The sequence below is a fragment of the Gopherus flavomarginatus genome, chromosome 10, assembly GCF_025201925.1.
Source record: "Gopherus flavomarginatus isolate rGopFla2 chromosome 10, rGopFla2.mat.asm, whole genome shotgun sequence".
NCBI lineage: Eukaryota > Metazoa > Chordata > Testudines > Testudinidae > Gopherus > Gopherus flavomarginatus.
This window is the reverse complement of record NC_066626.1, coordinates 3,475,932-3,488,128: the sequence shown is the minus strand read 5'-3', so window position 1 is coordinate 3,488,128 and position 12,197 is coordinate 3,475,932. Positions and strand designations below refer to the sequence as shown.

General features: G+C 43.4%; 1 protein-coding gene across 8 annotated transcripts in view; it reads left to right on the top strand.

Moving 5' to 3' along the window:
• Window positions 1-12,197, top strand: part of HDAC4 (histone deacetylase 4) — a 428,143-nt gene that overhangs the window by 330,917 nt on the left and 85,029 nt on the right. For all 8 annotated transcript variants that reach the window (XM_050969402.1, XM_050969401.1, XM_050969399.1 and 5 more), the window contains one exon: window positions 5,424-5,681. In XM_050969402.1, coding sequence (XP_050825359.1) covers window positions 5,424-5,681 — 258 coding nt within the window. The remainder of the gene's footprint in view (window positions 1-5,423; window positions 5,682-12,197) is intronic.

Here is a 12,197-nt window from a genome sequence, read left to right as displayed (position 1 = left end):
TTCACATAAGTGAGGATAGAATCTGAATTTAAAACTTGTCCTTTAAACACATGGGGGAAGATCTCAACTGGTGTAACTGGAGCTATGGCAATTTACCCCAGCCGCTAATCTTCCCCACTTCTTGGAAGGTAAAGTCAGCTGCTAATCATTACAATAAAAAGAAATCTGCTCCGAGTGGGGGATAGATCATAAGTATTTATAATTATTTTTAGCTCTGTTCTAACCAGCATACTTGTACTAGTATTAAAAAACAAAACAAAACAAAGAAAAAACTCAAGGACCCCCAGTTGTGGTTTTTAAAAAATCTCCACACACTGACAGATTCTGAAAGAAAACTCAGACTGCCAGTTTGCTTTTCAGAGTGCTGTGGTTCCATTTCGGGTGGACGTTACTCCAAATATTTTCACTGTTCCAGTTATATGAGAAAATATAACTACTGGAAGCTGGATTAGCCTGCTTGAGTGGTGGCCCATATAAAATTTTTCCAGTAAAAGAGAGAATCACAATTTAAAGGAAGAAAACCCCCCAAACACTTTGTTTATAGAATAAAGCTAAGTCGGGCTGATTACACAAGCTACTGACGTCAATCTTGTACTTCTGGATATTTGCCACTACGCTACGCATGTGCCAGCCCTGGACTTCATTCAGTCTAGCATACTGATGTGGTGTGGAGCTGCTGTTGCTATGGAGATTTCCCTTACCTCACTCTAAACATGCTTTGTGTGGTGGAGTTCAAAATCAGGATTGCTGGAAGCAGGCAGTAGGTTCAGTTTCTTTGTTAGTAAGTAAATTACACTTCAGTGGCTTGTTTGTTTAGTTTTTTAAGACTCCCTTGCCAACACTTGTAAGTGTCCAAAGACTTCACTGTGACGTACCTACTGGACTCATTGAGGCTTTCATTTAGACCTCCCAGGAGTTTGAAATGTGTGTGTGATATTGTACAGACTGATGCCTCTTTCAGTAGCCTGAACTCAGACCTAGTTAAAATTGTGATTTGTCATGTCCATGGAAAAAAGGGGGTGGGGGGAGCTGAACTAGCTGACTGAGGACAATTTCCATTTGTTTTACTTGTTAAAGTAATGAGTTAAAATGCTTAACTTACTGTGTGTGTGGCAGTTTTATCCCATGGGATAATATCCAAATGCGGACATGGAAAAATTATTCTCAGAATGCTCACATATGTAGCGTAGCAGCATAACTAAAAGTCACGTAATGGATTATTGTCTTTTAATCATAGGCAGGGCTCATGGCACTCTATTTTCAGTTGCTTGTGGTTTTGCCAAACCTTTACCATTTGCTTTTCAATTTTCCATGTCAGATGTCTGCCTCGGGCTGAATTTTTTGGAAAATTTCTGCCAAAATAGTTCAGACTTTTCTGAGAACAAGGCTGGGGGAAAAGATGTGTTGCTGCTGATAAAAAATTCTGGCAACATTTTCTTTTAAAATTTCTAGTCCCTGCCCCCCCCCCCCCCCCCTTTGGAGCAGGTACTTGAAATTTGAAGGCAAGGTAGCTTCTGTGTCACGGGTGTGCCTTTTGCCATCCCCGTGAAAATCCACCCAAATTTGACCAAGTTCAACTTTCAAAAATTTCAGTTTGCCCAGGCTCAGTGGAGACGACTTAGAGTTTAGTTGCTCAAATCTCCAAAGATTCTGTCCTCACGGAGTGAGTTCTCACAGCTCCTAGTGATGACTGGCCTATACAGGTGCCATCCCATCTGAAGACATGCCATCCCTCACAGCTCCTAGCACTGACTGAACATGTGCCATCCCCACAGAGCAGCTGAGCATGCACCATCTCCTCACAGCTCCTAGATATGGTGAAGCAACGCTTGTGAATGCTCCATTCTAAGGGTACAGGGGCAAAGCCATGCTCTCCCTGTAATGACTGCTCAGAACCAGGGTGGTGCTGAGCACTGGAACTAAGAGCAGTGAACCTGTCTCTGCTGTGATCTCAGTGAACCCCTGGGGTGCCGAAGCAGAGAGGAGCAGGAAGCGGTATGATTGAAATGCGGAGGACACAAAAGCTAGGCTGGGGGAAGGGAAAAGAATAGCTTGAGGCAAGAAGTCTGGTGAGACTAGGACTGGAGGGGTGTCAAGGAGAAAGTAGACTTGCTGGATAAGGAGTCGGAGATTGATTGGGCGAGAAATCTGGGAAGAGCTGGTGAGACACACAAGGGCAGAGGATAGACTAGGAGCCTGTTGGAACAGGAAAACACTGAGCTCGAATGAGGAGCCGTGAGGAGACTGTGACTGGCTAGACAAAGAGACTAGGACTAGAAACCAGTGTGCAGGGGAAGGCAAACATATCTGACAAGGAGCTTGCGGTGTGGGGGAGAACTGGGATGTGTTCATCAAAGAGACTAGGACAAGGAGCCAGGGAAGGGTTTGACTGGGATAAGAACCGGGTAGGCTTGGTGCACGGAGCTGGGATGGGATGAGTGGGGGAGACAGTTCAGACAAGAAACCTGGAGCAAGGATCTAGGACTGGCCAGGCATGGAGACTGGAACTGGGTTGAGAAGCAGAGTGGGAAGTAGAGTGGAAACTTGGTCTGGGTGGGCAAGGAAAGTGGGACTGGGAGAAGGAACCAGGGGTGGGAAAGAGACAGAATTTGGATAAAGACTAGTTGGGAGGGAGATGGGCAGAAGAGTCTGTACCCACTAGAGCTCACTCCCTTCCAGAGCCTAGAATGGAACCCAGGATTCCTTAATTTTTTTTATTCCTTCACCATCAGCAAATATCTGAAGCCCACTTGCAAACTGCCTGTCTGATCCCCCGCTAGTCTGATCCACATATTGGATGAGAGCCTGTTGCTGCTATCAGTTACCCGTTAGATCAAGTGGCAGAGGTCTTTGTGGTGGATCTAAAGGTTCCAGCCCTGCTGGTGATACCTGAAGGTGTCAATATGATGCCTATGATGGAATTTGTTTTTTCAGGGTTTTTTTTAAACTTAGGAAATTACACACAAAAACGTACATTAAAAGAACATTAAGGTTGCAAAGTCAAGCATTTAGAAGGTAGGAAATGCCAGAAATAAAGTTCACTGTGGAATTTTATTTCACCCACCTTATGCATATGCTACTCCTGAAAGAGTTCTGTGCCAAAAAATTAAAAATTCTGCGCACAGTATTTAAAAATTCTGTGTATTTTATTTGTCAAAATAAGACAATATAATCACATCATTTTTAATTATTTGCTGACAAGTATTTTGAAATAAATTACCAAAATAATTGAAAATGATCTGATTATATTTTAATGGTGTTAGTGTGCTATTTTGAACAAAGAAAATATGCAGCATTTAAATTTTTTTAAAATTTTTGGTGCAGAATTCCCTCAAGAGTACCAGGGTTCATTGTGGTGCAACCTGGGTGCGGGCAGCTTGGTGGGGAGTCTGGGTATGGGGAGGGGGGAATCTGGATGCTCAGGGACCCAGTAGGGGGATCTGGGTGCAGGGGGAGTGGGACTCTCTAGGGGAGTTCAGGTGAAGGTGATTAGGGCTCAGTGGGGGGTATGGGAGCTGGGGGAGTGGGGCTTGGTGGGTCAGGGTGCAGCTGCTTGGGGCTCAGTGGGGGTGTGGGGGGCTCCCGATGCAGGGGGTGAGGCTTGGTGGGGTGAAGGTTCAGAGGGCTTGGTGGAGGGGTTCTGGGTGCAGGGGGTTCCTGATGCGGGGTGTTTGGTTGGGGGGTTCCAGTTGTGGGGAGGGGTTACTGTAGGGGGAGCTGCTGCCCCTGTTTATCCAATCCCCGTGCATCTGGGCCTTCCTCCCCGAGCCTATCCCCCCCCACTCAGAACCCCCATCCCACTGAACATCACCTCCTGCACCCAGGACCCAGTTCCAATCTGCATAATAGGGATAATACCTCACCCCCCATCACCTCAAAGGAGGAGCTCTCCTGCTGACATAGCTCTGTGCACATTAACGCTTATGACAGCGTAACTCATGCTGCTCGGGGGTGGAATATTCACGCCACTGGGTGACGTACATTTTGCCAACATAGGCTGTAGTGTAGACATAGCCTTAGGTTGGCTTAATACACTTCTAGAGGTGTGAATTTTTTACATTCCTGAGAGAAGTAGCTCTGTCAGTGTAAGTTTCCGGTGTAGACCAGCACTAAGACTTGACTTAATAGGCTACAACCGTTGTCTAAAGCAGTTTCTCACCCTTGAAGTCTTTCTGCAGAGCTTGTTGGTTTTCAGTCAATCCAGTATCCGTGCCTTCATGAATCACCGCTCTCTGCCAATAGCATCCTCAGTGAAATGGTTTTCTCCTTGCACCCCTTGTTATAGTCCAGTAGACCTTTGAAATGCATTCCTGTTGGTTTTCCCCTGGTGTACTGCCGCCATATTGTGCTCACATTTCTCCCCCACCCCCATCAACTTGTTTTCCCTATTGACTTTGCATGCCAGTATAGCTCCCATTGTTTTTGGCTCACAACGCTTAATCTGCCTACCAGAGAGAGATCACTACTTTGCCTCTGGACTGGAAGAAACCAGTTTCTCCCTTTGTTTGGTTACAGACTTTAAAGCCTAATATTAATATGTATATATAATTCCTCATGTAGTGTTAGTACATAAATGTCACAGTGATATTAGTGACCCGTGTGTCACCAGCTTCCTTTTGATTCCTCAGATGATATACTTTATAGATAGATAGATTCTGTGACAGCAATGTGTTGGTTGTAGTGAGTTTGTCAGGAGTGGTAGGAGTTGCTGACAGAACAGGAAACCCTTTGCCAGTTGGTACGGAGGGGCTCTTAGGGTCACAGTCACATGGACTCCCAAACACTTGGGATCTGAGATTGCAAAGTGAGTGTGACCGCTGGAGGAAACAAGCTTACTAGCAGCACTTGACTAAGTGTAGGGCAGCACGAATCTTGGTGTTTATTTTTGTAGTTGTGGTACAAATCACCAAACGCAACTTTTCTCTCCCATAGTAGCTAAAATACTTGACTTCAGCTTCACTGGGAACCAGGAGGAAGGCGTCTGGTATTGTAAGAAGCGATTTATGGGTATGTCAGAAAGAGGCTTGGCAAACAGGAAACCCAGACAAGAACAACTCTGTCACTCATTTCCTTCTGGGTTTTTACTGCCAAATGGTTGTTTCCTTGCGGACGCTGAATGAAGTGGAGCAGCCCTGCAAAGCATACAGGCTTTAGGGGATTCCAGTTTCATGAGAGAAAAATCAACAAAAAAATAAGAGGATCATTGTTACTTAGGACATGTTTCCCTGATAAGAGATTAATAGGCTAACCCAGTCTCTTTCTCTTTACTATAATTATCCTTTTGTTTTGGAGCTAGTTTTAAGAAATTTTAAGTCACTTTTTATTTTGCTTTCATTAAGTTGATTCTTTAGTTGAGAACACAGTCAGCTTTAACTCTGATGTGTTACACTTTATTTATCAGTTAACCTCTGGGATGTTTTCAGATGATACCAAAACCGAATGAACCAGCCCGCCAGCATGAAAGCCACCCTGAGGAGACAGAAGAGGAGTTACGAGAACACCAAGCACTTCTGGAGGAGCCATACAGTGACCGAGTCTCAAGCCAAAAGGAGGTGCAAGGGTTGGCCAGTATGGTGCAGGTGAAACAAGAGCCCATTGAGAGTGATGAAGAGGAAACAGAGCCACCACTGGAACTAGACCCAGGGCAGCGGCAAGCCGAACAGGAGCTGCTATTCCGTCAGGTGAGTGATATACAAAGTGGTCTCTTGAAGTATGATGGAAGCAGACTGGCATTGAACTGTTGGTAAGCTTCTGCTGCCACCGTCTGCTCTGTACCAATTTTGAGGTATTTGAGATAAGTTTGCAGAGATAGTAATATGGATTAATATCTGTAATAATGAAATAGCTAGAAGGGCAGTGTATGCTAGCATAGCCTCGCAGGGAGTTTCAATGAGAGACATATAGACTATCTTCTTTTTGGTGGAGGCAGAAGTAGTGCTGAGCTGCTGCTCTTTCAAGTATTTGCCAGCATGCCAAAACATCCCCAGCAGTGTGAAGGGCACAACTGCTTGGGAAAACCCCACAGCACAGAGAGCTGCATGCTGGACGCAGCAGAGAGGCTGCCAGATCTGCTAGGTCCCCTTCAAAGAGAGACAGAGCAGCAGTGGGCAGAGGACTGAATCCCTGGTGGTACCATATGATGGTCTGATCCATTTTGAGGACTGAGCCAACTGCTTGCTGGGAGTAGTGTTGCCATCATTTTGCTGTACACACAGTGTCTTGGTACTGTATTCAGTGATATGCTTCAAATTATACAGTAAAAGCTGTATTATCTGGCACTTTATCAACCAGAAAGCTCTATTAACTAGCATTTCTGATATCTCCCAATACAAATCTTCAATCTAGTAACCAGGACTAGTATATTGCCCAGCATGTTATGTAATTGCACATTCTGCACTCTACTTTTATGCAAAAGGGGCAGAAGACAAGTAAGCAAGCTGGTATCAGGGATTTATACAAAAAAGCAGCTTCCAGGCTGTGTCATAGTATCATTACAGACAGATTCAGCCCAATCTCCTACATAGTCTACATCTACAGTGATAACTGATGTTGATAATAACTATCCTGAGCACTGCAAGATCCTGAAGTGCCTTCTGAATCATCAAAAAAAAATTAAATTATGTTCAGTGTAGTTTTAGTGTTAAGTGTATTTTTAGTGATCTGGTTGTCTGACATGCGCCTCCCATAGTGATATGTAGTGTCATAAGATAACCTACTGTATAGAACACTTTACCTGTATACACCTAACTGCTTCAAGAAACCAACCACTCTGCAATGCAGTACTGCTACTGGATTGGTGAGTACCTGTATGCTATTTATTCATTTTATTGAATTTTAACTCTTTGAAAATTAGTATTCCATTGGTAAGCATAACGCTTAATTACCTGGAATTTTTCACTGACTGGCACTCCCGTTCTCCCAATATGCCAGATAACAAAGCTTTTACTGTACAATTATTATTGATTTTAAAGGGGCAAATATGTGTGAAGCATAGAGTATTTATAATTAGTATACATTTGAAGTCCAAGTCGATTAACTACATGAAAACACTTCTAAAATTAACCCAACTTCTAATAAGTTTAATAAGCAAAGAATAATGAAGTACTTATCCTTAGAATTATAGAAATTAAATAATATATCAATAAGCGTCGTCATATTGCCATCTCTAAATACGGTTAGAAGATAGAAGGGCTGGGGTATCATTACACAGCTGTATATTGAACCCCATTAGAAGAGGAATAAGGACAGCAGTGCACCAATGTATGGTCCACAGAGATGACAGCACTTGAATTTTATGACTATAGTATTATGTGTTTGGCACAAGCAGGGGGTGAGAGGAGGCACTACTGCAAGACAGTGCAATTAGGATCTGATCCAAAGACCATTTAAGTCAATAAGAGTTTTTTCATTGACTTCAATGGGCTTTACCTAAAGCCGCTGAGAAGTATGTTACAAATTGGTGAATCCCCATTGCCTGTGGAATATAATGTTAGCTGTAATTACAGCATGATGCAACCTTTGGAAACATTTCTATGTCCTTTGGGATTCAGCTGGAACACGGCACTTTTCACCAAGAGACATTTGGTGGCCAGCATACCAAGTCATCTGCAGACGTTGCATACAGGAAGTGTGACTGGATTGCCGGGGGGAAACGAAGCATCAGGGCAAAACTGTATATTTCTTGTAATGACTTATACACAGGAACACGGTACACATGGTTCCAGGTTTATTAGCTTGGTTGAAAGTATGCAAATTGGACCTGCATTTAGGCAGAAAGAAAGTGATTATTTCTAATGTCTGTGCCCCTGCTTTTGCCAGTTTCAGGCAGCCTTCTCCACCCCCGCCGTGCTATCAACACATGACTTGTTCACTAAAGGACAGTGTGCCAACTCTAGGAAACAAATGTCATTTCTTTAGAAAATAAAGTGGAATTCCTGCCTTATCACAGTGGATACTGGTCTCTTGAGTCTCCAGTGTACTGTGACTGGCTTGCACCACTCTGACAGCACAAAACGATCTTAAAGCTAGGGCATCTGGCTGCTGGAGGATTCCTTCTAATTGAAGGAATCTTCAGGTCATATTTGTGCTAAAACTGCTCCTATGCTACCTCCCCTCCATGCAGCCAGCACAGACAGCATCACAGATGTATTCCTTTGGTTCCTGATCCCCAGCTAGAGGAGCAGCCCTGAGTGTTATGGAGAGCAGGATATTCATTGCATGCAATACAATTAGGATAAATAAATTAATATAGAGTCTTTTGCATTGGGATCTGTATACCCTTGGTAGGCCAGGTTTGTGGATTAAAGAGGAAGGAAACAAGTGCCTGACTGTATCTCATCTGTACTGAGAAAGTCAAGAAAACAGAAAAATACCTATTACTATTAGGAAAAAATCCCGAGATGCCTTCATTAAATAGATCAGCCTTGTAAACAGTGAATAATACAGGCAAATAAACTGTGACTTCTGCACAGGAATACCTAGAATTCCAAAGGTGACTGTTAAACAGCGTTCGTTTACTTGTTTGGTATCATGTTAGGCCTTGAACATATACAGAGTAGGTGTTTCATAAGCCCATGCTCAAGACCTTGGACATCTCTGCCAGTGGTCACTTGTCATAATTCTACTTCTCTGTGTCCTTTGCTAATGTAACTGGTCAGATTCTCAGTTGCTGAGAATTGGTGTAGCTCCACTTCAGTCAGTGATTTTATGCTGCTTTACACCAGTTGAGGCTCTGGTCCTGTCTTTTCTGCTGCAATATGGTAACATTTGTTGTAAATCACTGATTTTTATCAGGAGGCTGTGTGTGTTTCTGGCATTGTATGGTTCTAGTTTGGTTTTTAAAGATAGAATATATGCTCTTTTGCCTCCTAACTCCAGAGATGTGTGTCTTATGGTCCAGCCCACAGAAGAAGCCATGAGCTGTGAAAATAGCAGTAACTTCTCAGTGTGTCACCATACTTGGGCAGAAAAAAACCCATATTCGTATATTAATAAACATTGCATAAAGTGGATAGGAGTGGAAAACTTGTGCAAGGTGCATGCAGGATGGTCTTCCTGGCCTGCATTGCTGTTTAAGTATGTTTGGGTATGTAGATAGATGGCCACACTCCAAGTTTTAAGGTTCTAAAAGCATCCAGTAATAGAATACCCACCAACAATAGGTGTGGTGTGGGAAAGCAGTCACTTAGTGCTCTCTAAAATGGAGCTAAATGCTGTGAAAGCTTAGTTGAAAGTGTTGTGAAAGTTCACCTCACCTTGGTTTTGAATCCGTATTAGCTATTCAAAATATAGTGCACATGTTTGTAGTTGTGGGCCTCTCTTATTCCTCCTATATAAGAGAAAAAGTGAAACTTAAAATAAACAAATACATCTTTGATTAGTAGATATTTGCAGGCTGAGGATTTTGTCTAAGTTGAACTGTTAGCCCCAGAATGAAGGGAGAAGGGGCAGGGTGTTTTTGGCACGGAGCCCTCGACCCTGGAACCAGCCTCCTGTATAGGACTAGCACAGCAGAAGTTTGTTGACCTCGTGGAAATGCTGCAAGACCAGTGCATTATGAATAGCAGGGAGCCAAATGAGGATCAAGTGGCTGCAACTTCATTACCTTCAAATATCTCCCAAAGGTATCATGTCCTTACAGCAGTAAAAAGGGGGAAGGTGTCAGCTGACCCCAGTTGTCACTGGCCCCACTCCCTTTTCAGTACTTAATCCCAAGCAACCTAATGTTTCCAGAGCTACCTAGCCCATGTTCATCTATGTCCTGCAGACCAGGACAGGGTTTGAGGGCAACTGGCTGGGCCTCTTTGCCCTTTGTGAGTCAAATGCAAATCAATTGCTCCATGCAACTGCTGGAGTCCAGCTGCCCCCTGACTTCTCCCCAGTGTGCTGGGCTTGATTCAAACACTTCAGCCTAAAAATCAGGGAGCATATTTTCAGTTCATCATCCCATATATGCTACCTTCTCAATACCCTTGCCAGGTCACAGTCTAGAGCCTTGAAGGCCACAGATTCGACATTCCTGACCCAGAGGTACAGAGTGTGTCTGCCCCTCGAAGTATGAGGGCCACATTGAGTGCATAGCACTTGTGCTCAAAGCTCTGCACTGGTTTCCTTTTAATTTGCAAGTGTGAGATGTTTGAGAGGCTTTAGTGTGCTGGTACCTGGATACTTGTAAGATTCCCTCTCAGCTTACTCCATCATGGCAGTTCATACTGATAGGGATGTTCTTGCTTTCTGCCCTCCAGATGAGGGCTCTGTGCTTTTGAACTTCTTCCCCTTGGTAGTCTGCCTGTATCTAGGTTTGATGAGCTGCAGAGACCAGTGTAAGATCTGTTTTTTCTAGCATTTGCATTCTTTAGTTATCTTCTAGATTTCAGTTTGCAGCCATGCTTCTATTGCCCATTATTTATTTGATTTACACAAACATGAGCCTATTGCCTGAACATTTGGGCACATTTGCATTAATAAAACTTAAGCAGCATTTAACATCATGCTGCTAACAGTTGGCTGCAGCAAGAATCCTTCCCAAATTTACAGCTTCCCTCTGCCATAATAAAAATATAGACATAAGGTATTAATCTCAGACAATTACCTGAGCAACCCTAAAAAGAAAACTGTCGTCCCCTAGTGCCCCTCCTCTACTTGCGTTACATTGATGACATCTTCATCATATGGACCCACGGGAAGGAGACCCTTGAGGAATTCCACCTGGATTTCAACAATTTCCACCCCACCATCAACCTCAGCCTGGACCAGTCCACACAAGAGATCCACTTCCTGGACAGTACAGTGCTAATAAGCGATAGAGTGGTGTTTATGTGACTATGCCGGAAACCTACTCTCTGCTATACTTACCTACATGCCTCTAGCTTTCATCCAGACCACATTACATGAAGCATTGTCTACAGCCAAGCTGTAAGATACAACCACATTTGCTCCAGCCCCTCAGACAGAGACAAACACCCACAAGATCTCTATCAAGCATTATTACAAGTACAATACCCACCTGCTGAAGTGAAGAAACAAGTTGACAGAGCCAGAAGAGTACCCAGAAATCACCTACTACAGGACAGGCCCAACAAAGAAAGTAACAGAACGCCATTAGCAGTCACCTTCAGCCCCCAACTAAAACCTCTCCAGCTCATCATCAAGGATCTACAACCTATCCTGAAGGACGATCCCTCATCTCACAAGTCTTGGGAGACAAGCCAGTCCTTGCTTACAGACAGCCTCCCAACCGGAAGCAAATACTCACCAGCAACCACACAACAAAAACACTAACCCAGGAACCTATACTTGTAACAAAGCCCATTGCCAACTCTGTCCACATATCTATTCAGGGGACACCGTCATAGGACCTAATCATATCAGGCTCGTTCAACTGCACATCTGCCAATGTGATATGTCATGTGCCAGCAATACCCCTCTGCCATGTACATTGGCCAAACTGAACAGTCTCTACGCAGAAGAATAAATGGACACAAATCAGATGTCAAGAATTATAACATTCAAAAACCAGTTGGAGAACACCTCAGCCTCCCTGGTCACTTGATTACAGACCTCAGAGTCACAGTACTCCAACAAAAAAACTTCAAAAACAGACTCCAACAAGAAACTGCAGAATTGGAATTAATGTGCAAACTTGACACCATTAAATTAGGCTTGAATAAAGACTGGGAGTGGCTGGGTCGTTATACAAAGTAGAGCCTATTTTTTCCCTACTGTTACTCGCACCTTCTTCTCAACTGTTGGAAATGGGCCATCTTAATTATCACTACAAAGGTTTTTTTTTTTTTTCCTGCTGATAATAGCCCACCTTAACTGATTACCCTCATTATAGTTAGTATGGCAAAACTCATTTTTTCATGTCCTCTGTGTATATATATCTTCCTACTGTATTTTCCACTGCATGCATCCGATGAAATGGGTTTTAGCCCACGAAAGCTTATGCTCAAATAAATTTGTTAGTCTCCAAGGTGCCACAAGTACTCCTCATTCTTTTTCCCAAAAAGATAGCGTCTTTCACAGTTCAGACAGAAGACTGAGCGTTTTTCTATATGGGGACACTCCAAAAAGCTAAGTGGAGTTAACTAAAGATGTGACATTAAAATGCATTAGTTTAAAGCTTATTAACCTCCCATGTGGACACACTCATTCAGAAGTAAAATGGTCTTAGTTCACTTTACTTAATCCCCTTT